Source organism: Sceloporus undulatus, chromosome 3 (genome assembly GCF_019175285.1).
Source record: "Sceloporus undulatus isolate JIND9_A2432 ecotype Alabama chromosome 3, SceUnd_v1.1, whole genome shotgun sequence".
Classification (NCBI taxonomy): domain Eukaryota; kingdom Metazoa; phylum Chordata; class Lepidosauria; order Squamata; family Phrynosomatidae; genus Sceloporus; species Sceloporus undulatus.
This window is the reverse complement of record NC_056524.1, coordinates 252,932,100-252,957,134: the sequence shown is the minus strand read 5'-3', so window position 1 is coordinate 252,957,134 and position 25,035 is coordinate 252,932,100. Positions and strand designations below refer to the sequence as shown.

The 25,035-nt window shown below is 43.1% G+C and overlaps 1 protein-coding gene across 2 annotated transcripts in view; it reads left to right on the top strand.

Moving 5' to 3' along the window:
* The first annotated feature begins 10,148 nt into the window (after positions 1-10,148).
* GOLIM4 (golgi integral membrane protein 4) overlaps positions 10,149-25,035 on the top strand; it is a 56,868-nt gene continuing 41,981 nt past the window's right edge. For both annotated transcript variants that reach the window (XM_042458930.1, XM_042458929.1), the window contains exon 1: positions 10,149-10,625. In XM_042458930.1, the coding sequence (XP_042314864.1) occupies positions 10,439-10,625 (187 nt within the window). In that variant the 5' untranslated portion in view covers positions 10,149-10,438. The remainder of the gene's footprint in view (positions 10,626-25,035) is intronic.

Below are 25,035 nucleotides of genomic sequence, written 5' to 3'. Positions count from 1 at the left end.
GGGCTGTGTTTTGCTACTATGGTGCAAAGCTGTTGATAGATGTTCCCTCCCTGGATTAATCTAATTCCTTTTTAAAGCCAACAAAGTTAGTTGCCATCACCACACTATGTAGCAACAAATTCTGTACATTAATTAGTCACCATATATGAAGTACTTTCTTTCGTTTGCCATGAATCTATTGCTCATCAGTTTCACAGGGTGACCTCCACCAATTGTATTATCACAAAGAAAGGGAAACACCTCTCTTTAAGACAGTGTTTACCCCAAAGAATGATAAAAGATCCTCCAAGGAATAATACAAGATGCCTACCATCTGTCCTATGCACACTTACTTGGGGATAAATTACACTAATTTGTCACTTATACAAATACATTGTGTTTGAAAAAAATCTTCCTATTAAAGGATATTTCAGAGATAATGGATAGGAAAAATACTCTGCCTTTTCTTTGTAAGTACTTGCAAGATTGTTGTTATTAGATGTCCTTGAGTTGACTTTGACTCATGGCAATCCCATGTAAGAAAGTTTGATTTATCGAAATAGCAGTTTTTTTGTTGTACAATAAACTGGCACATTGTATTGCCTTGACCACACCTGTTTACCTGGATACAAGAAAACTACTGTTACTATATTTACTGAATATTTTAGATAATAAAACTTGCTTATGTATTACTTTTTTATTACTTTTCCCTAGACCTTTCTAATTGCCATACTGTGTTTTCTTGGTTTAGGACAGCACCTTTTTGCTTTGACTACAATGGGACATCACCAAACCTCCTTGACCTCATCTGCTCCACTCAAGTCCAGCAGGCTCAGGGCCATGGTCTCTTTGATTGAGTCTATCTGTCTGGTTTGTGGTCTACCTTTATTTTTACTGCCTTCTACCTTTCTTAGCTTCATTATCTTTTCAATGATTCACGCCTTCTCATGATGTGGCCAATACGACATCCTCAGTTTCGTCATCTTGGTTCTAGGGAGAGTTCAGGCTTTATATTTCAGGACCCGTTTGCTTTTTGGCCATCCATGTGTCCGGAAAGTGGCCAAATGGCCAATAAGGCCAGTTCAGTTCCCAAAACAAACCCCGGCTGGCAGAGCCAGAACTAAGTAAAAAAAGTTTTGAGACTAAGTGCAGTATCATCAAGATGGTTACCAAAGAATTGTCAAGAAGTGTGAGGTCCCGGGTACAGATAAGCAGGTCGATAAGCCACATCCAAGGTCAAGGGTTCCAGAGGCTGCTGAACCTCTGGAGAGGCCCCAGACTCTGCTACAGCAGAGCTAGGACCTACCTCTGCCTACTGAATATAAAGTCAGGGCTGTTCAAGCCATTGTTTGCCCTATCACCATGTACAGATGTGAGAGTTGGACAATTTCTTTTCTTTCTATCTGCTTTCTTTATTCTACTGTCTATAGAAACCTCTCTGGTTCTTCTCATAAAGTAGATGTCACAATACTCCAGTTCAAAAACATTACTAAGGATCCTGTCAGGTGTGGTGGGAGGGAGGTCAATCAGGAGTGGACCATGAATTACTGTAGCAGATGATGCCACTCTAGTGCCACTGGGGAATTCAATGGATTGCATGATCCTCACTTTAGTGTTCAGAGTTATATCTGAACTTTATGATCTTGTTCAGTTTTTTCATAGCTGCCCTTCCCAATCCTAGCCTCTGATTTTTTTTTTACTACAGATTCCATTCTCATCAGGCTTGAACCAAGAAATGGAAACTCTTTGACTATTTTCAGTTTTATTGTTGTCTAGGCCTAGGTGAATTCTTGTAAATCGTTATGCAGTGGCTCTTGGTATCCACTGGGATTTGGTTCCTGAACCTCTTGTGGATACAAAATCCATGGATGCTCGCATCCCATTATATGCAATAGCATAGTAAGATGGTGCTCCTTATTAAGTGGCAAAATTAAGGGTGCCTTTTGGGATTTATATATTTTTAAAATATTTTTCAAATTTGGATGCTTGAATACGTGGATAAAAAAATCCATGGATATGGAGGGCGACTCTGTGTCTGTGTGTGTATTTGTTCTTGTTGTTAAATCCTTTCTATGCAACATTTGTCGACCTCACCAAAGTCTATATAACATTTGTCAACCTCACCAAAGCCTTCGACACTGTGAGTAGAAAAGGTCTGTGCAGATCCTGGACAACTAGGATGCCCCCCCCCCCAAAATTCCTCAAATGCTCATCTGCAACATGAAGGCCCAAGGTCAAGTCAGATATGGCATGCTCTCTCGGAGCCCTTTCTAATAACTAATGGTGTAAAAACAAGGTTGTGTTCTTGCCTCTGACTTTATTACTATCTTCTTCAGCATGATGCTCCAAAGGGCTACGGCAGATCTCAAAGAAGAAGACGGCATTTATACCACTCCGTACTGATGTGCCTGTTTAAATTAAGCCGCCTGAGGGCCGCACTAAGACTCTAAACTATCTAGTCCATGAGCTGCTTTTTGCCTGGACAATGCTGCCCTTGTTGCCCATACGGAAGCAGCTCTGCCAGCACCTAACATCTTGTTTTGCAACAGCTGCAGAGCTCTTTGGGCTGGAAGTCAGTCTGAGAAAGAAACAGAAATTCTCTACCAGCCGGCACCACAGGAAGAACACTACCATCCCCACATCACCGTGGCACATCTGTGCTTAAGTCCGTCCAGCAGTTGACCTACCTGGGAGCATCATCTCCTCAGATTCCAAGATTGATAAAGAGATCGATCACAGACTGGCAAAGGCACAGCGCATTCGGAAGGCTTCACAAAAGTCTGGAGTAACAAACACTTGAGGCGAAGCACAAAAATCAGTGTGTATAGAGCCATTGTACGTCTATTCTCCTCATGGGTCTGAAACATGGGTCACCTATCACCCACACCTACAACTCCTTGAACGTTTCTCAGCGCTGTTTACGCACAATTTCTAAATATACACTGGACTGACTATGTGATGAATGTTGCTGTCCTCAAGCAAGCAGGGATCACCAGCATTGAGGCCATGCTATTGAGGACACAGCTGGCTGGGCAGGACATGTTTCTAGGATGAAGGACCATCGCCTCCCCAAAACAGTATTCTACAGTGAACTCGCCACGGGTCAGCATAAGAGGGGCGCCCCAAAGAAGAGATACAAGACTCCCTGAAACAACATCTCAGGCTTGGCCAGATAGATCACCCAACATGGTCCTCCCTGGCCTCACATCGGGAGGCATGGAGATGCACTATCCATGATGCTGCCGCCTTCTTCAAAAGCTCACGCCGAACGAGCCTCAAAGAGAATGACACCGCAGAAAGAACCGCAACCTGGAAACATCACCCAAGGAGACTTTCTGCTGTTGCTTTCTGCAACCGGACCTGTTTATCCCGAATTGGCCTTTCTATTCACCAACGCGCTTGTACAAAGCACGGGAGAGTCCTTCCTGAATCTCGTTCACGAAGCAATGCTAGAGTAACTGCCTTTACATCGATCCTGACCATGGTGATCCTTGGATGAGGACATCTCCAATCCCCCCTGTCATCTCACTGCTCTGCCAGCTCCTGCAGACTCATATTTGTTGGTTTCTTTAATATATAGCTCCATATCTAGTTATTGTGGCCTTCCTCTCTTTCTACTTCCCTCCACCTTTCCCAATGTTATTATCTTTTCCAACGATTTATTCCTTCTCATGATATGCCCAAAGTATGACACAGTTAAGTCTTGTCATTTGGCTCTAGGGAAATTTCTGGCTTGATCTGCTCTAGGACCCATTTGTTTGTCCCTTGGCTGTCCATGGAAGGCTCAGCTCTTCTCCAGCACCACATCTCAAGAGTTGATTTTCCTCCTTCTTCTTTCTGACTGTCCAGCTCTCACATCCATACATGGTAATAGGGAATACAATGCCTGCCTGTATGATGCTGACTTTTGTGCTGAGTTGTATGTCTTTGCATTTGTAGGATCTTGTCTAATCCTTTCATAGCTGCCCTCCCCATTATATCTTCTTCTGGTTTCCTGGCTGCATTCCCCATTCCGATCATTGTTTCACTCCCAAATATGAGAACTCTTTTATTATGTCTATTTCCTCATTGCCTAGTTTCAATTTGTGTAAGTTCTCTGTGGTCACTATTTTTGTTTTCTTATGTTCCGCAGTAAACCTGCCTTTGCACTTTCTTCTTTGATCTTCCTAGTAGTTGTTCCAGGTCTGTGAAGTTCTTGCTAGTATTATGGAATCATCAGCATATTAGATTGTTATTTCTTCCTCCTATTTCATTCATCCTCTTCCTGTCCAAGTCTGCATCCTTACAATAGTTCTGCATATAAGTTGAATAAGCCGGTTGATAGGATACAGCCTTATCTGACTCCTTTCCAATTGTGAACCATCCTGTTTCTCCTTATTCTGTCCTGACAGTAACCTCTTGTCCTGAGTACAGATTCCTCATTAGAAACTATCGATGTGTTGCATACCCATGTCTTTAAGAGTATTCCATACCTTTCATGACTATGCAACGATTTACTATACTCTATAAAGCACATGCTGATTTTCTTTTGGAACTCCCTCCTGGTACACTTCATTAGCCATTTGTAAATTGCAATGCGATCTTTGGTGGCCTTTTCCTTTCCTGAACCCTGCTTGTGGATCTCAGGGATTTCTCTCTCCATGTATGGTTGGAGGCCTTGTTGCAGAATTTTGAGCATTAATTTTGCTTCATGGGAGATTTGCGTTATGGTTCTATAGTTGCTGCAGTTTCTTGTGTCTCCTTTTTTGTGTGGATGAGTGTGATGTATTATTGATTGCTTCCAATCTGTTGCCCATTGTTTTGTTTTCATATCTGTACATATGTTGGTTTGACTCACTACAGTTGACTCTGTCAATGTGTATTGTATGTATGTATATATACACTTGTCCCTCCCTATTCGCTAGGGTGTAGGGGTACAAGACCACCGTGATGATATGAAAAACTGCAACTACACAAACATCATGTTTTTACCCGACACCACACCTCTCTAGGCACTCTAGGTCCTCCCGTGCAACTCTTGTGGTCAACGTCCCGACAGACACTGACCACTGACAGAATTACCCCAGGAGCTCACAAATGCCTAGTAGGTAGCGTACTCTCTAGGAATCTCTAGGTCTTTCAGTGCAACTTTTAGTTTTTAAAGTTGACCATAGAGTTGTTACTGGGGAGCTAGATATTCTCTAGAGAGAAACATATAATCAAATCCGTGACTACACATCCACGAATATCAAAAGCCACAAATATGAAGGGATGCGGTGTGGTGTATGTGTATGAAAGTCCTCAGGACGTAAGGAGGGTATCATATTCCATGCAGCACACCACATGCATAAAAAGCTGGAACACACACATGCAAAAGACAAAATAGGAGGGAGGAGGAACGAAGACCAACTAAAGTAACAGGAGAATATAGACATATATCTCTGGGGTTAGCTATATCTCCAAACCTCTCTATCTTTCACTGCTTTGCTTAGTCCTGCAAGTCCATGCCCATGGCCAATCTGATTGTGTGTTAAGTGCCATCTTCTCTCTTTCTACTTGAAAACTCAAAGAGACTTTGAGACTACCTGGAAGAAAAGTTGTTAGCATGAGTTTTTGCAGACTTGAGCCTACTTGCTCAGGCACTCAAGTCTAGGAAAGCTCATGCTGGCCAACTTTTCCATTAGTCTCAAAGGTGCTACAAGATCTCTTTCCATACTTATTTACACGGCTATACCTTAACTGTCACTCCTTTGGCCGTGGGGAGAGAAATTCTGGCCCCACCTCCATCAGGCTAGCCTGAGAAGAGGCTCCTCCCTCTTAACTGTCATCTTCAGCCTGTGAGGGAGTTGACCAGGCGGCCAGCTCCATCAGGGCTAGCCTGGAAGAAGAGACTCCTCCCTCCATCACTGTCATCTTCTGGCTGTGAGGAGTTGACCAGGCTAGGCCCAGCTCCCACCAGGCTAGCCTGAAGAAAACGAGCCCTCCCTCCCGTCCATCTGCTTGGTTCAGCCTCCCGAGGGACGAGAGAAGCAGCTGACCTGATCCCCTCCCCCCCCACCATTCCCTTCTCCTTTGTGTAGTGTCTTTTTAGATTGTAAGCCTGAGGGCAGGGAACCGTCTATATCCCCTCTTGTAAGCCGCCCGGTGATTGGGCAGCAGCATATATATAAATCTAATATTATTATTAGCTTTAATTCTTTCTACCCTCATTAATGCTTTTCCTACTTGCTTTATTCACTGTCCAACACGGTGATGGGGAATATAATGGCTTGAATGAATCTAAGTTAGTGTTCATTTTTATAGCTGACTCTTTAGGATCTTTGTCCAGTCTCTTTCAGCTGTTGTCCTTCCCATTCCCAGTCTTCTTCTGATTTCTTTACACCAGTCTGACCAACTGTTTGCTCCTAGGTATGGAACACTTTTACTATTTCAGTTTTCTCATATCTAGGTAGAAGAATGTATGTATTTTTTCCAATGGTCATTATTTTGACCCTGGCCATGTAGTAAGTACAATGACATCCCAAATCCACCAAAACAATGATATCTTTATGGGCCAACCAACCACATGCACCAAAACTACATATTGCCAAGCTTTGAAACTCCACTGACTTCTCCCTCAGGCAAAGGTGTTAAAAATCAGACGGGGGGGGGGAGGAATTGGCCATTAGAAAAAGTATCACTGTTTTGGCGATTTTGGCTGTTGTTATACTTCAAAATAAGTTGCACAATGGTTTGTGCGCTGGACTATGTTTGGACATCAGGGTTTGAATCCCACTTGAGCACTGAAACCCTCAGGGTGAACATGGGCACAGTCACACTCCCTCAGACTCTGGAACGGCAATGGTAAACCCCTTCTGAAGAATTTGCCCAAGAAAACACCCTGATAGGTTCGCTTTAGGATCAACCAAATTTAGAAAACGAACAAAGCACCCACACTTACACAGAAGCTCTTCTTTCTTTGGAGTTAACCATGTTGGCATTATTTTATTATTATATTATAATTATTATTATTATTAGTATTATATCCATTTTCCTTCCCAATACCGGGACTCAAGGCCGCCTGTGGTTTTTGGTAGCACTTACACAGACAGACAACACAGAGTCTCTCTTCCTTCTGGAGTACCATCTGCTATATTACATAATAATAACAATTTTATATTCCATCTCTTCCCCATACAGGGACTCAAGGTCGTAGAATCATAGAGTTGAAGAGAACCACAAGGGCCATCCAGTTCAACCCCCTGCCATGCATAACTCTCAATCAAAGCATCCCCCAAGAGATGGCCATCCCGCCTCTGCTTAAAGACCTCCAAGGAGGAGGACTCCACTACACATCCGAGGGAGTTTGTTCACTGTCACAGCCCCTTACTGTCAGGAAGTTCCTCCTAATGTTGAGGTGGAATCTCTTTCCTGTATTTGCATCCTTGTTCGAGTCCTTTTCTCTGGAGCAGCAGAAAACAAGCTTGCTCCCTCAAATGCACATTCCTTCAAGTATAATACTAATAATAAAAATTATCTATTATACCACTATTCCAAGGATCACAGTGCGTGAACAATAAAACATTAAAACAGTATATTAAAACAACACGGGCCCCAACCCCCTCCCCCACAGAATTACAAACAGTTAAGACAAACCAATTAGCAGTCCAACAACAATAAAAATCCAACAGCACCCCAAGCAAATGGCTGTCGTTAGAGTGGAATATACACTCGTAAACATCGCCCAAGGGGAAAAAATAAAGACAAGGCTCACGGGGATTTAAACAGGGCTATCTACCACCTCTTAACCTTCTCTTCTCCAGGCTGAACATACCCAGCTTCCTAAGTCATTCCTCATAGGGCTATGGTTTCCAGACCCTTTACCATTTAGTCACCCTCCTTTGGACACATTCCAGTTTTTTCTCAAATCCTTTTGAATTGTGGTGCACAAACTGGACACAATATTCCAGGTGGGGCTTGACCCAACCACGAATAGAGTTGTCACTATTACTTCCCTTGATCTAGACACTTTTATTGATGCAGCCTAAAACTGCCATTGGCCTTTTAGCTGCCGCATCGCACTGTTGACTCATGTTCAACTTGTGGTCTGCTTGGACTCCTAGATCCCTTTCACGTTAGTTTTCATTCGACCGGTGTCCCCCATCCATATCTGTGCATTTCATTTTTGCCCCTAAGGCAGTCATACCTTATCATTTCTCTGTGTTGAAATTCATTTTGTTGCCCAGCTTTCTAGTCTATTCAGATCATTTGAATGTTGTCCTGCTCTCTGGAGTATTACTATTCTTCCTCCATTTGTGTCATCTGCAGATTTGATAAGTATGCACCCATTCTGTCATCCAGGGTCATTGATAAAGATGTTGATAACACTGGGCCCAGGGACGGATCCCGTGGGGACCCCCACTGGTCACTTCTCTCAGATGAAGAAGGTGAAGTGGTTAGCAGTTTGGGTACCACTCCAGGAGATAAAATAAAAATCAAAAGTTCCAGTAGCCAATGGAAAGAGGGGCCCTTGCAGCTGGAAAGGCACAACACAACACACACATCTGGAGACCATGTGGGTACTACACCAGAAAAAATAAGAATTAAAAACCAAAGTCCATACCAAAGCAAATGGGGAACTGGGGGGGGGTGGGGTCCCACAGTATACACACGAGGCCCCTCTTCCTTCTGGGTACCCCAAGTTTATTATTATCATTACTACTAGTAGGTGTCTGGTAGCACTCCAGAAATACAAATAAAATAAAAACCCAAAGTCCTCTTGCCAAGAGGAATGGCACAAGGGGGGTTAGCAAGCTGGGAAGCATTCCCCCCCCAGACACCCAGACCCCTTTGGAGCACCAGGTGGGTATTATCCAGACAAGGCGAGACATGATGCCAAGGTCCATTGGGAGGACCCCCCAAAGAGCAGTCCCCTCCTAGGGCACCCCCCTCCTCTCTCTGAGGTTGAGGGGAGGGGGGGGGCGAGCGAGAGGAGAGAGGAGAGGCCAAAGGTGGGGACTGGCTGGAAGCTATGGACGCAGCCTCAGCATCCAATGCGCGCCGGAATTGGAAGCCAGGCTCGGGTGTGAGCCAATGAGGCGGCGCCGGAGCGGACTTCCTTTGGCTGCCTGCACGCCAGGAGGAGCGAGGACGGAGTGAGGTGTGACAACGTCAGTTAGCGGCTGGTGAAGGCGGCCAGGGGAGGAGGAGGAGAGAGAAGTTGCGGGAAACCCAGAGAGAAGGAGAAAGAGAAAAGATGAAGGAGGAAGACATCCTCGCTTGAAAGACAGCAAGGGCGCCAAGAAGGCGCAGTCTAGGCAGAGAAGAGCTGCTCCAGGCTCCTTCCTCCACCCTCGCAACCAGAAGGAACTGGGGAAAGAGGGAGGAAGGACAGGAAGAGGGGCAGCCTCGGGGAGCCTTTGCCCCCGAGGGGTCCTTCCTGGGCCATAACCTTTGGCACAATCAACACTTACGGGAACTCACCTCCCCCCTCACCCCCCAAAAACTAATAACCCAAAAAAGCCAAACTACTAACATCTTTTTAAAAGCTACAAACACAACCGCACACACCTTGTTTGCGAAAGCAGAAAGCCAACACCCTCCCCTGGAAGATCTAGCCCCTACGAAACCCTTCGCCTCGGCCATCCCGCTCTACAGACGGAGTGGTTTGTTCTTAAAAAGGTTCACCTCTTCCCTTTTTTTTAATGCATTTTCTATCAACATTGTAAAGCCGCTTTGAGTCCCCATTCTTTGAGAAGAAGAAAGAGATAAAATAAATCTAGTTATTAATACAATCTTTCCATGAGACACTTCACTCCGCCCCTCTACCTCAGCTTTTCGCTTAGATTTTGGGATTCCAATAACAAACATATCGAGGGAGACTTCCTCTCTCCAGCTTTCGTTCGTAATGTATAAAATGTAATTATATAGGGATCATTTGAGTAAAGACTTCTCCTCTCACTGTTTCAAACTTTTTTTCTTAGACTTGTATATCTAATACATAATCATCCTACTTCCTATCTTAATCTTCTCATAGCTATTATAACATATAATGATAATTTAGATGAGGACTTCCTCTCAATATATCAAATTTTGCTTTATAATTATATTAACAATAACGAGGGCGGGACTTCCCTCACTACATTACTTTTTCTGGATTTATAATATAATATATAATAATAATTAATCGAGGGAGGAACTTACTTCTCTCTCGATTACCAACTTCTCATGGGCCCCATCCAGAAGGCAAGGGCCCCTGAGCAGTTGGTGCTGAGGTTCGCCCTCCTTTGCCCCAAATACAGGTTTCCCCCTCTGTCTAGCATGACCTGAGATACCTAGCAAAACTTAAGGGAGTGCCAGTGGGTTGAAGTTAGGGCCTGGGTCTATGGCAGCAGGGGCTGGAAGCACGCCTCCCCGAGTCCCATGCTGCTTGCTCTGACTGTTGCCTAACGCTGAAGTCTAGTGGTGGACAAGCCCTTGGATTCCCCCCAAGGAAGGGACTATGGGCAACGGGATGTGTTCCCGAAAGCAGAAGCGCATCCTGCAGTCCCTCCTGCTCCTCACTGTGGTGTTTGGCTTCATCTATGGGGCGATGCTCTACTACGAGTTGCAGAGCCAGCTGAAGAAGGCAGAGGCTGTGGCCCTCAAGTACCAGCAACACCAAGAGTCCCTTTCAGCACAACTGCAAGGTAAAAAGTTGTTGTTGTTTTTTCTCTTACCTTCCTTGGGCAAGATCTACCAAAGAAATGGCCAGGGCCTCCTGTCTTCTGCTGAGTCCAGGAAAGCACTTCATATGACTTACCCAACTGTTCTACTTCTATAGCCATTAGGCCATTATTGGTCTGTTGTTTGGGTGTGGTAGTATGGAGTGGAAGCTTCTTTTGCTACAGACAGTTCTGACATTCAGATGGAGCAAAGGTGATTTTTAAAAAATTAAACAATCAAACTAGGGAATAAATACAGCGTTACAAATACATTAACATATATGTTCTAGTCAGCATAGCTTCCAATCTGGACATATAGTCTTGGTTAATGAATTAAAATCAGGGGTTCCCAAATTTTGTTCTGCCAGCTGTTTTTGATTTGAAGTCCCAGAAGCCCCAGCCAGGTTGGCCAACTGTCAGGAATTCTGGGAGCTGAAGTCCAAAGCATCTGGAGGACCAACGTTTGGGAATCAGTGGTTTAAACTGTATGTGTTCAGGTGTCTCCCAGCTAGGACTGGGTGTCCATTTGAAAATAGGACTGTTACTTTTAAAAGCCTTTGTTCAACCATTGAGGGGATGGTTGAGGCTGAGTGCTCTCAGTGCTGGGATGGTTGAGAGTTGAGAGTCAACATTCTTGGCCATAACATTCTTCACATTCCCATTTCCATAACCCTCTTTGATAGGCCTCTTTGAAAATTCCATTTCTTTCCTTTAAAGCAGATGCTGTGAAATGAGTGGCCAAGACAGATTTATCAACACTGCATTTGGAGCAAGTGCACCATTGCCCTTAATGATTAGGAGTTCTATGTTGTTGCTGGCAACAAGCACACATTCTTGTACTGTGCATTAAAGACTCAAAACCATCTGGGGAACTCAGAAAGGGGACTATCTCTTGTTTGTTTTAATGCTCTTCCCAAGGTTTGGTAGCATTTAGTGCTTGTTTCATTTCCATTTTCCAGCTATAGAAGTGAGCTGTAGGCTGGGATCGCTGTCCCTGAGATACTGCCTCAGTCATGCCAAATGGATCAAAGACAGGGGAAATGCCCAGGACTTTGCCCTTCTTCAGGTCTGAAGGGACTGCTTCTCTCTGCCCATCAATGCCATTAAGTGTAATCCACTCCAGCCCTAAGCCAGCCCTCCAATGGATCCTGCACATATGCCCTCAAAGGACTTTGCATTTTGGAACTGCTTGAGGAACTCCATCATCTTAGTCTGGCCTTGTTTGTGGCCTTCCATATGTTTTTGAACTCCAGCTTCCTTCAGCATCAATAAACATGGGCAGAGTTTGGCAAACTTGGGAACTGCATTTCAGCAACTTCTAGAGAGCCACACTTACACTGTCTCTGTTCTAAAGTCATCTCAACCATTGCAACATCCTATACTGGAGGAGCCCATTATTTACCAATGCATCCTCTAAATAATTTCCTTTCAATTGGCTCTAGTATGTGGGTGAAGCTGATACCCAATAATACTGGAGAGGGGCTTCCTTTGATTCATTTTATGACATTCATAATGTAATTAATACTGGTTCTACACCATCTCATTCTTTTTGTTTGGAAAAAAAAGACAGTAAGTCTAAAGTCTGAGTACAGCCCTCTGTATCCATGGATTCTACATTCATGGATTCCACCATCCATACTTTGGCAATATTTCTTTTAAAACTCCAAAAAGCAAACCTTGATTTTACAAATGTATAAAAAGGAACACTATTTTATTCTGCCATTGTATATAATGGGACTTGACAATTCACATATTGTGGTATCCATGGGAGATCCTGGAACCAAACTTCAAAGTCTTACTGTACATAATTATCTGGGATTAAGCACTGTTGAATTAAAATAAGCCTTTCTTTTATTGTACATATTAAAATATTTTAAACCAGTCTTCATTCTGGTGGATCCCAGGGTGATGCAGAAGTATATTTAAAACAATTTGTTGACATGTGGTACACTGAAATAGTGGGAGCGTATGTTTTGAGTAAATATGCATAGGGTTGTTGTACCATTTCTTATGTGGTCCAGGCAATAGAGGAGTGTTTCTCATTCATTTCTGTGAAGTGGTAGTCATCTAAGTGGGACATAGGTTTTCTACAAGTTGCAACTTCTAATAGAATTACTGTTTTTATTTCATCTGTGATTACTCAAAACAATACAGTTAGTTTTTAGCTCCTTTAGTGGTGTTATAATAATAGATGTCATTCTTGGTAAAAGTGTTTTGTTTTTTTAATTTGTATCATGGTGAGATCAAAGTTTTTGATAAGAGTATTTGATGGGATTTCAGATGTGAATCACTTCTGTAGAGAATTTCAGTTGTTCATTTGTTTGTGCAGCTCCCTGCTCTATCTGTTTTCAGATTCTAAAAAGAAAAACAGAAATAAAAATACAGTTTCATCTACTTTAAGAAAGTGTTTTAAACTGTGAGGGTAGCTTGCTGCTTCCATAACCTGCTTCTTTGTTTACATAGCCTCAGATTATTGATAAATAGCTGGATTTAGTTATGATTGTTTGCAAATACTTGATTCAGCTTGTTAACCAGTAACAAACTGATTCTTACACACATGATGTTTCTAACAAACTCTAGTTCACAATTTAATCTAGTTGAGAAAGCACTTGGCAGATCCATTGCATGTTGTTATTAATAATTTGTACTGTCAAATAACATACAGCAGATACTTCGTAAGACAGAATCTCCTGGTAGCCAGGGCCTACATACTGAGTACGTTTGGGTTGCTAGCAATCAGCTGCAATTTTTCATCAAGGGATAAGGAAGTTTTGCCAAGTTGCAAAGCAAATAATAGTAAGTTTTCAAACTGTAAGAAACAAGAAATGTCATGCCAATGGCTACAGGTTGAGCAAGGTTGAGAAAGGCGGGATACAGACGGGCAAAAAGGGGTGTGTTCATGACGTCATGAAGGTAGAGCCTTCAGACGGCCCTTACCTGAATGCCGCCATGAACACGCCGCCCGCACGCCCCAAGCGGGAAGAAGCGGCATTAAAAAGGTGCTGCTTTTCCCCGCTTCTTTTCTGTATGATGCGCAGCTGCGCAGCTCCATCTGTAAGCTGCTGCACCGGTACGCCAGAATTGTTACGCTGCTAATTTAAGTTGCCCATTTAAAAGCTCCGTGTCTGCTGCGTCGCATAATGAGTCGGGGTCCTGGAACATGCGCAGTTTGCAGTCAGGCTTTCGATGACACGGAAAGATGGAAAGAGGTCCAGCAGATCCAGTAGGAACGCACATTTCCTATCTAGTTTCTTGTGAAGATTGTGTGCTAATGTGACCCATATGGGGCTGTTTCTGCCCAGGTCTGAAACCAGATTGAAATGGATTAAGATATTATACTTTGGTAGTGTTTTTAAACAAATAATTCCCCTCACCCTCTTTACATTTGTAAGAGGTTTTATCATGTGGAGGTTTTTTTTTTAAAGGAAGGAAAGAAGAGAGAGAAAGGCCTGAAGAAAGTGGGTAGGGTTTTTTTTTTTTTACTTCTAAGATTGGAGCATAGAAATCATCCAATAGAACAGATTTACAGTACATTCAGAAGAGACAGAAAATACTTCCTATAGATCAGTACCAATTTATAGAATTGGGATGAGAGTCTCCTGTTTTAAGAGAGAAGCTGGGCACATATCAAATAAATAACATGATATGGCAATGGCCACTAGAGCCAGTGTGGCATAGTGGTTTGAGTGTTGGACTGTAATTCCCTGCCCAGCCATAAAAGCTACTGGCTGACCCTGGCCAAGTAACATGCTCATCATTGGCAAAGGCAAAGGCAAACCTCCTCCGAGCAAGTCTTGCCAAGAAAGCCCCATGATAGGTTCACCTTAGGGTTGCCATAAATTGAAAACTACTTGAAGGCACACAACAGCAACAGCAACAATAACAACTCTGTTAAAAGAGATAAGAGAATTTTATGACTATTGTTTGTGCTAGCTATATGGTATTTGAAAATTCAGAAGCAGAGTGTCATCATAGCTCACAAGTGGGCAACTGCATAATCCCATACCATTGACTATGGTGGATAGGGCTGATGGGAGTTTCAGGTCACAAACATCTGGAAGGACACATTTGCCCACCTAGCCTAGATTAACCTTTAGCTCAGTCCTTCAAGGACTTGTCTTATGTTTTGCTCTAAGGACCTTTACTGTTTTCATACTAAACATACAAAAGTCCCAAACGACAAAAAAACCAAGATGTAAGAACACAAAACCAAACTGAAGGGTTCTACCAAAGAAAATATTTATGTATGTAAAATATGTCCGAATAAAACGTAACCCACCTCCAATTACCGAAACACACAACTGTGAAAAAAATAAGGGATAAATTAAACCCTCAAATGCATACCTAAATATTTTCTTTGGTAGAACCCTTCAGTTTGGTTTTGTGTTCATACTAAACATTCATTGATAAGAAGAAAAAACAACAGTGGAGGAAGCTTAACCTGATTTTTGTTTATATTTTTCTGTGACTTGCAGCAAATCCTCTCATAGAGGCAGTAAGTGGCACAGCTTTTGGATTTCTAAACTTTCATCAGGAGACTCAAAACCTCTGAGAAAATCTTCGTGTTGTCTTTGAAGGGATCAAAATGTTTGTATTAGTAACACTGACTGCATGCTGGATAGATAAGAAAACATTTCAGTGGCTTGGTAATTTTTGTTGCCAGTGACTGACAACTCAATTTCATCTCGCTGACCTGTAAATAAATATAGTAGTTTATCTTATTGTGGAAGCTAATTGTCATTTTCCTAGTCTGATATAGTAAGGTGTTTTGTTTTGATTTGTTTTTTAAAAAAATCCTTTGAGTAACTAGGTAGAAAAGGTTGGAGATTAGATTTTCTTTTTCTGCCAGTCTACTGCAAAGTACTAACCCACCTATCTATTTGAGGCAGGCAAATAACACTATCAGCTATTGAGGCCCCATTCAGATTCAGCTTTTTGCGCTGGATGGAACTGGCCAGATTTTTTGGGGGGGGGGGCTCCCGAATTTCTCCGGAAGCAGGTGCCGACTATCATTTACCTTATTCGGGGTTATTTACCCCTGAATGCCCTTGCAGCTCTTTGCAGAGAGTTGGTACTGGTTTAAAAGAAGGCTCCTGCTGTCAATCATATTCTCTTCCGCTTTTGTCAAAGGTGACGTCTCCTGCTACCGTTGGCCAACATAACGGGGGCTTTTCCCCTTCCTTTTTTAAAAAAACTGGTGGCAGCGTTCGCATATTTTCTCAACTTGTGTATGTATGTGTGTGTGTTGTGTGCCTTCAGGTTGTGCCCTTCCCTCCCCGCTTTAACGCTTTGTCCGTCTCTCTGCTATGGAATTCTGGGAGTTGTTTGTTTGCTTTTGTGTGATGCTCCAAATGGAGGAGCTTTTGGGGGTTCTCTCCTGGAGAGAAGGAGGAGAGGATCCTGGGCATCCCTGCCATCCCTGCCTCTTGCACGCTGATGGCACAGGAGCCCTGCTGGACATGACACCAGAGATCCCCGGCAGAAGCAGCCAGACCCGCGCCGCCGGGCCACAAGCCTCCTCTCCCTCTCGCTCTCTAGCCTGGTCCCCTCCTTCCCTTCCTTCTCTCTTTTCCTTCTGTTTTGCCCTCCACCTTCCCTCTCTTTCTCGTTGCTTATCTCTTCCTCCTTCCTTCCCTCTCCCTCATTCCATGTTCTCCTTCCCTCTCTGTTTCTCTCTTTCCCTCCTTTCATCTTCTCTCCCTTGTCCCACCTTCCCTCCCTTTTTCCTTCCTTCCCTCCCTCATCCTTTTCCCCCTCACACACACACTCCTTCCCTCACTGCAGATGCTTGCCTGCCTTGGGGGCCGAGGGTCTTTGGCTCCCGGGGGTCACTCCCAGGCCACCCCGCCTCCTGTGCATTCCTCCTCCTCCTCTACTCTGTTCTTCCTTGGCTGCAGCTGTGGAGGAAGCGGGGAGAGGAGGAAGAAGAGGAACAGGAAAGGGAGGAGAAGGAAGAAGACCAGGAGGAAGAGGTCAGGAGGAGGAGGAGAAGGAGAAAGAGCCTGCAGGGGGTGGCGTTGGCAGAGGAGGAGGAGGAGGAGGAGGGAGAAGGAGAATGAGGAAGAGCGGGGAAGAGGAGGAGGAAAAAAGGAGGGCAAGCAGTGACAGGAGGTGGAGAGGGGGAATAAGAGGAGGGGGAGGAAGGCAGGGAAGGCAAGGGAAGAGAAGAACGAAGAGCTGCAGGATGCGCATAATCTGTCATTACAACAACAAAAAAGGGAGGGGGAGCCGTTTGCAAAAAGCCAGCAGGAGAGGGGAGGCATGATCCTCCCACTGCCCGCCCTCTGACCTAAATCCCTCCCTGATCTTCACCCGAGCATGACTGGGGCTGAGTTCTCATTTGCTGGCAGCAGGGAAGAGTCGTTTTTTCCAAAAAGAAAGGGTAAATAGCCCGCTTTCAGAAAAACCGCGCTAAGGGGGATTTGCCCTGGATCTCTTGTGCAAGCCCCTGATTGAGTAGTGTAAAATTCAGGGCAAGTGAGAACTTCTAACTTTTAAATCAGTTTGGGAACTGGGGTAAAGTGTAGTCTGAATGACCCCTAAATTACTGGCAGAGCTTGTTTCTCCTGTTTAGTAGACAAATCAAGTCGATCTGTCTAACAGTAGTGCCTCCGCCATTACTGTTAGACTGGATCAATTTGAGTTGGTAAGTACTGAAGATGTGGACAAGCTTCTTAGTAGTTTGAAAAAGATGACTTGCCATCTCGACCCTTGCCCAACCTGGCTGGCTATCCAGGGGGGAGAAAAAATCATGGTGATGCTGAAAAACATAATTAATGCATCCCTTAGGGAAGGCTCCTTGCCTCCCTGTCTCAAGGAGGCAGTAGTTAGACCACTTTTTAAAAAGCCTACCTTGGACACCCTGGATAAAAATAACTATAGACCAGTCTCGTTACTACCATTTTTGAGCAAGGTGATCGAGAGAGCGGTCGCCAATCAACTACAAGCAGTCTTAGAGGAAACGGATTTTCTGGATCCATTTCAAACCGGATTCAGGACGGGATACAGAGTGGAGACTGCCATGGTCGCCTTAGTCGATGATCTCTGTCTGGCCATCGACAGGGGAAGTGTGACCCTGTTGGTGCTCTTGGACATCTCAGCGGCATTCGATGCCATCGACCATGGTATCCTTCTGGAGCGACTGAGAGAGTTGGGTATTGGAGGCACTGCATTGCAGTAGTTCCAGTCCTACCTCTTGGGCAGGTTCCAGATGATGTCGCTTGGGGACAGTTGTTCGGCCAAGAGGGAGCTCAAATCGGGTGTCCCTCAGGGCGCGATTCTGTCCCCAATGCTATTTAACATTTACATGAAGCCACTGGGTGAGATCATCCAGAGACATGGGGTGGGGTGTTATCAGTACGCTGATGACACCCAAATATATTTCTCTATGTCTCGAACTGAAGCAGTGACTAAGGATGGCATCTCTCCTCTGAATGCCTATCTTGGGGCGGTAATGGACTGGATGAGGGAAAACCGATTCAAGCTGAATCCAGGTAAGAGGGAGGTACTTGCTATAGGAAACTCGAATCCAGGAATGGAGTTGTGTCAGTCAATTCTGGATGAGGTCACATTCCCCTGAAGGATTCTGTCCACAGCTTGGGGGTGCTCCTTGACTCGTCGCTCCAACTGACAGCTCAGGTGGATGTAACAGTCAAGAGCGCCTGTTGTCAGCTTTGTCTGATACGCCAACTACACCCCTTCCTGAGCCGAGGGACCTGGAAACAGTAGTACATGCACTGGTAACCTCTCAACTGGACTTCTGTAATGCACTCTACGTGGGGCTACCCTTGTGCCATATTCGGAAACTTCAGTTGGTACAAAATATGGCTGTGAGATTGATAACGGGAACTTCTAGGAATGACTATATAACACCGGTCTTGAAGTCCCTGCACTGGCTGCCTATCAGTTTCCGGGCAAAGTACAAGGTGTTGGTGATTACCTTTAAAGCCTTTCATGGCTTGGGCCCAGAGTACTTGAGGGAACGCCTTCTTCCCTATTGTCCGCCCCGCACACTAAGGTGTGGAAGAAATTTATTACAGCCAAAAAAATCTAGGCTAACATCAGTTTCCCAGAGGGTCTTTTCTATTACTGCTCCAAAACTATGGTACGACCTGCCGGAGGAGATCCATCACATTTCCACTCTGACCGCTTTTAAGAAAGCACTCAAGACGGATCTCTTTCGGCAGGACTTTCCAACTTAGTTACCCTCCCCAGATATAGAGATATTTGTTCCCTCATTTGTCTGTTCTTCCCTGCCTATCTTTCTGCCTATTTATACTGTTACTGTTTAATTCTGTTTTAGTACTGGGAATAAGGGGGGGAGGTCTACTTTTTTTTAAAATAACTCTATTGTAACTTGATGTATTTTATTGTTGTAACCCACCTGGATTCTTTGTGATTGGGTGGGCTAGAAATAAATCTTTATTATTATTATTATTATTATTATTATTATTGCTTTTCTGCCATTTTTGCACTGAGTGAGCTCAGCACAAATACAACTTTAAAAAATATGCAAAAATGGGTGTTCTCAAACAGTTTCTTTTGATCACATTCAGGGTGTTGCTTGAGAATATTATGTTATTGCTGAAAATTTCAAAAAGTTAACTCTTCTAATCTTCTTTATAAAAAGAGCATAGGAATGGGTTTCTGCCCTAGACAGATTATTCCCCCCGCCTTTTAACCAGTATTTAAAAGGTTCTAATTAAGTGCCAATGGGGTTTGTTCCTGATATCCAGCAGCTTAGTTTCATCCCTGGAAGAAGCCAATTAACAAACTAATTATTGTGCTTGAAGTCTAGCATCTCATGCAAACAGTCATCAGCACTTTACTAATTACACTCATTAGGCACCCTAATTTATTGACAAATCCATGAAAAATTATCTATGCTGTAACCTATGTGTTCCTCTCTTGTTAGGTATTGAATACTGCAGAGAAAAAATATGCTTTTATTAAAGGTTTCCTTTATCTTATGGGGCTTTTTAGACTCTATGGAGGTATATACAGTTTTGATGAGAAAAGGTTTTTCCAAAAGACTACGGTCAAATGATGTGGATGATGAGGCTGAAGATGAGGGATAAATCTGAATAGAAATTCATTTTAGGTTTATTTTAGACCCGTGGTTTTTAGTCTTTGTTTCTCTGAGCTTCAAAACATACTGCAGAAATAATCCAGTTTGACATCACTTTAACTGTACTGGGTCAGTGCTAGGGAATCCTGGGATGTGTAGTTTATTATGGCACCAGGGCTCTGTGACACAGGAGGCTAAATGTCTCACAAAACTACAGTTCTCAAAATTCCCTAGCCAGTGGTCAGAGATCACTAAAGGATCAAAGGCTGAGAACCACTGTCTTAAATTAATAAAGCATGTTGGAAAGAGAAGCAGAAGGTTACCTGGTTTTTAAACAACATTGGTCAGGAATGATGTGCACAGTATACAAAAACAACATCTCTCTTAAGCACTCTGCTAATTAATGCTTTAGTCATGAACAATTAAAGACATCAGATTAATAGCTCTTACCCTAGCCTCAGTGTGTACTATGAAGGAAAAGAGTGCCACGTTTAAAACTTAAGAGTCTTACTGTAGAATTCTTACAGAGCTGAAGGTGGAGAATCCATATTACAATTCACAGTCCAGTTCCATCATTTGGTTCTATCATTTTCCTGCCATCTGGAAAGAGATAATAATGGTTTTGTAGGGTTGATGTGATGTGGGAGGCATGTAACTCTTCTCTTCAGATCCAGAAAGAAAGGAGTTAAATCTCAGGGGAGGAACAGAACCAATAGCTCTCAAAGGCTGTGCCACCTGTATGTAAGTGGTATGTTTAGAGCAGAAGTAGGGAATGTCTGGCCCATGGGCTACATGTATCCCCCAATATATATTTTGTGGTCTCCAAGGATCTCTTTATCCCAAGCCTCCCCCCCCCCCCTTTTTTTTTTTTTTTTTTTTGGAGGAGATGAAGGTTTCCCCAGGTGGCCAGGAGTGACCCTTAAGCCTTTAGGCAAGACCAGGTGATAAACATGGCCATTGTAAAGATGAACCCAATGATAGTATGGAGTAGCTGTGATCTGCCATGATGGAGAGATGGAATTACAGATATTCAAATATATGAGGTAAGATTAGATTGAAAAGGTATAGGATCAGCTAGGATAGAATCTTATTCTTTTGCAGCTCAGGCTTTATTTCATTGTGTACTGCAGACATGTGGCTGCAACCAAACATCAAACATGGTGCTCCATCACCATCCTCCTAATGTTACCACTGCTAAAAAAAACCCTTTCAGTTAGACAGAGGATGAGGAGTATATCAGTGGCAAGTTGGGTGGTCATAATAAAAAGGAGCTTCTTTGCCAGAAGGTTTGTTAACTGAAGTATGCCTATATTGGTCTGGCTACAGTGAATAGCGATAGCAATAGCATTTACATTTCTATACCGCTTCATAGACAACTCAGTACTCCCTGAATGGTTTACAGTCTGTAAGCCAATTGCCCCCAACAAAGCTGGGTACTTATTTTACCAACCTATGAAAGGATGGAAGGCTTGGAGCCCTGGAATTGAACTCACAACCTTGTGGCTGCAGTACCGCCATTTAATTACTGCACCACCAGGGTTCCAGTACAATGAACTGTACTCTCAAGGAAGATCTGGAAATGTCTTTTCCTGCTTTTTATAGGCAGGATACAGATCGCCCAAAAAGGGTGGTCTGTCACCGCCTCCATTTCCACCGGCGGGAAGCCTCAGCTGCCAAACGGCGAGGCTTCCTGGCAGCGGAAAAAGAACTCGCAAAAAGCCGGGTTTTTTTGCGTTGCGCTTACGATGCCCAAGTGCGCAAATGGTACACTCGTGACATCGCCAGTGTGACAGGATATACAGAGGCTACGTGCCATTTTTACGCCCCCGTCACAGGGTGAGGCCGGTATGGATGGTGCATCCTCAGCCAACCCCTAGCACGTGACAGGGGCAGCGCAAAGGCCCATCTAAATCGGGCCATAGATTACTTTCCAAATAATAGTCCTGAATTATCTGAAGACTTTTCGCAACAGTACTATATCTAATTAGTTTTAATAATAAAAATCATTTGAATAGGTAACTCTTAAAAGGGGGGGGATCTATGTTAAACTCCTTGGAGATTATCAGATGGGGTAATAACATGAGAAGGATGGGAGTGAAGCACAATGCTCTTGTCCTTATCGCACGATTGCATGAAGATTATCAGATGACATCACAATTATCCTGTCAATGACAGGACAGTTCCTCTTCATTGATACTATAATCACAATAAGCACCATGTGTCTGATCATCTTTGTACGATCAAACAATAAGAATGGGAACATGGTGTTTCGCTCCAGTCCTTTCCCTTTAATAACCCCTTCCCCATCTGATAGTCTCCCTTGTAGTGAAACTACATTGAGGAAGTGGGTTTAACAGTTTTAGATTGTAGTGACCACATCTGTCTCTGAGGTTTCCTGTCTGGTCCTAATCTGTTGGAAACAAGGACACGACCAAGAACATTTCTAGTATGTTTAGGGATTGTGTTTTAATATGCTAATGAAAAAAGTAACTTCCTAACTTTTTAGAAGACTAATGCTGGTGATGCATTAAAAAAATGTGCCATGAAACAGATTGTCAGTCAAAAAAGTACCATAAATATTGCAAGAAAAAGATTGTTAAAAGTTGTTGTACACAAATAAAATTATGTTAAATATTTGATACGTGTATTTCATATGTTCAAGTTTTATATAGGAGCCATGGGGAAATATGGCCCCAGACACACTTGCATGCACCTGTTGTTTTTAGAAGTCAAGCAATATATACAGAGAGAAGGGAGGGGAGAGGAAGTGGGTGAGAAATGTAAAATATAATGGGAGAAATGTTGTATGACTGGAAATAGGGAAGGATGTAAAAGTCTAAATCTCACCCAAATGTTAACACATTCATGATCTCATCTCTCATTGCATGTACGTCTATACTAGGCTTAAAAACCTCCCTGTCTGTCATTTCTGTGACATTGGGTGACTGCTGAAAATGTCTTTTCATATTTGTAATAATAAGAAGAAAAAGAAGAACAGCCTCAGAAGTACTGTTCTAGAGAACACCAAACGTCCTTCTTATCTAGCATGCTGGACACAGTTAGGCAAGTTTGACCCAGCTGCTAAAGAAGAAGCAGTAATGGTGAGAGACACTTTTACCCATGGAGACAGAGTAGTGTACTAGGTAACAGTGGCAGCAGCATTTGCACCCATATTCAAAGGTTAACAGTGGCAGCAGTGCTTGCACTCCTGGCTGCTGCAGGGAACAAAACACACAGTCTAACAAAAAGGATCCTTACAACCACAGCCACAGCCTCTTTCATTGCTATGAATGAGATGGAAATTAAAATTTCCTGAACTGCCACAAGCCTTCATGAGGCAACTGGTTCAGGTGGCGAATATTCAATCTCCACTCATGGTCACTGTCTCTGGAAAGTTGACATCACACTACTCTCTCTTGGGGCAGGGACTCCAGCTGCCTCCATCATCCCTTTCAGTGAGCAAAGAGGTGCCTTCTCCCCTTTCTCAGTCAAGCAGGGGCAGAAGTGTGACTTTTCCTACTTTTGAGCATTTGGATTGGAGCAGGGGACATCATCTAATTTGGAAGGTGTTGGCATCCTCCTCCTTTTGGGAAGGGTGGGTAGGCAGGAGGTACTGCTGCAGCATGCCCCAAAGGAGGAAGAGTCACGCTTCTACCCATGCTAGACTGCCTGTTTTGTCTTCCTGCAGAAGTCAGCCAGTTTATCCTTGTGAAGATACAGGAGTGTTTGTCCCAGGGATACAGGATATATGTAAAGGTGATGTTGTTTGTCCTAAGAACCTGGCAATGAGAAGTCGCCTGTCTCTGAATAAGTCTTTTGTAGCTAATGTCCATCAAGAGCTAATGTCCATTCTTCTTGAACATTTCAAACCTTTTCTTCCCTAAATCCATGCCCGTTTGATTGTCATGTCATAATAAGGATATGGAAGAGCAAGTGTAGTCCATCCACTCCCTATATTCAGTGTCAGATATAAAAATGATATTTATATGAATCTGCAACAGACAATCCTGATAGTGTCCCTTCTGCTGAACAACTGATCCATCCCATGTTCAAAGGAAAATATTGAATCAAGAAGAGATGAATAAGCTCTTGGTTTTCAAGAGCTCCTTCTGCCAAGTGGAAAATTTTGGGAGAGCACAGATTCTGCTTGTACAGTTGGTCTGTTTTGTAAGTGTTCATACAAACAGCCAGATGAAGCTACACTTCTTCATTAATACTGATGTTTATTTAGGGCCCTACCTCTCAGTTTTTTCTGTTTTATAAAAAAAAAGTAAAAGCAATAAAAACAGAATTTAATCTTTACAGGCTTTGTTAGTCACCATTCTGTAACACTTGGAAGCTACAGCTATGGTGATGTAATGGGTTATACATTTCTAAAGGCTGAAGTTTTGCTGTTTTTTGAAACTTGATTTTTCATAATGTGTGCAGCACAGAAAAATACTGTTATTAAATCATTTGTTATGGAGGGGTTGTCTCCACCGGAATAGCTGTGTTTGTGTGTTGCAGAAAACAGAACAGAGTTATGTGGCACCTCAAAAACTACCATATTTGCTTTAATCTGGACATACTATCATAAATTCCATAGTATTTTAAGGTACTACTGGACTTGTGAGGTCATTTTATTGTTATTGTTATTCTTGCTATTTTAGGTTTTAGAGGGATGAACCTGTAGTCCACTGGGAAAGTACATGATGTATCTACTGAAAGGTCAAATTTAGACCTCTCTGGTCAAGACGTGCATGAAAACCCTGGGTAATTTGCCATGAGTTCATTTTAAGCAAATCAGAGAGCAAATATAAAATATTAGACTTGAGAATGATGAACAGCCTTTCATTATTTCTGCCAACACTGAGAAACATACAGCGCTCCAAATGTTGGACTGCAGCTCCCAGCATTCTATACCATTAGCAGAGGTTGCTGGGACTTGCAATGTTCAGAGAGGCATGTAATTTACATCACTGATCTATGAAATGAGAGAAATCATTGCCATAGTGATTTTCTTTCTTGAATGGCTGCAGTAATTTAACATTTGTCATTAGCTTAATTGATTTGGTAAAAGTGAGGCATATTGATACTAGGTGCTGTAAATGCCCATGTGGTATCAAGTAAGCTGCAGTTGGCCAGAATGCAGAGCTGGATGAGTTGTTTTGAACCAGAAATGGCACTTCATACAAAATGTTCTATCACCTTACTGAGAACGTTCTAGATATGAAGGCCTGTAAACCTAGCAGCCTCAGATTATTGCAACCAGCTCCTCTTTAATTTAAGCTATCCAGGATGGAAATGTTTTGTGGAATTTAAGACAAGCTGAACAGCTGTCTGAATTAG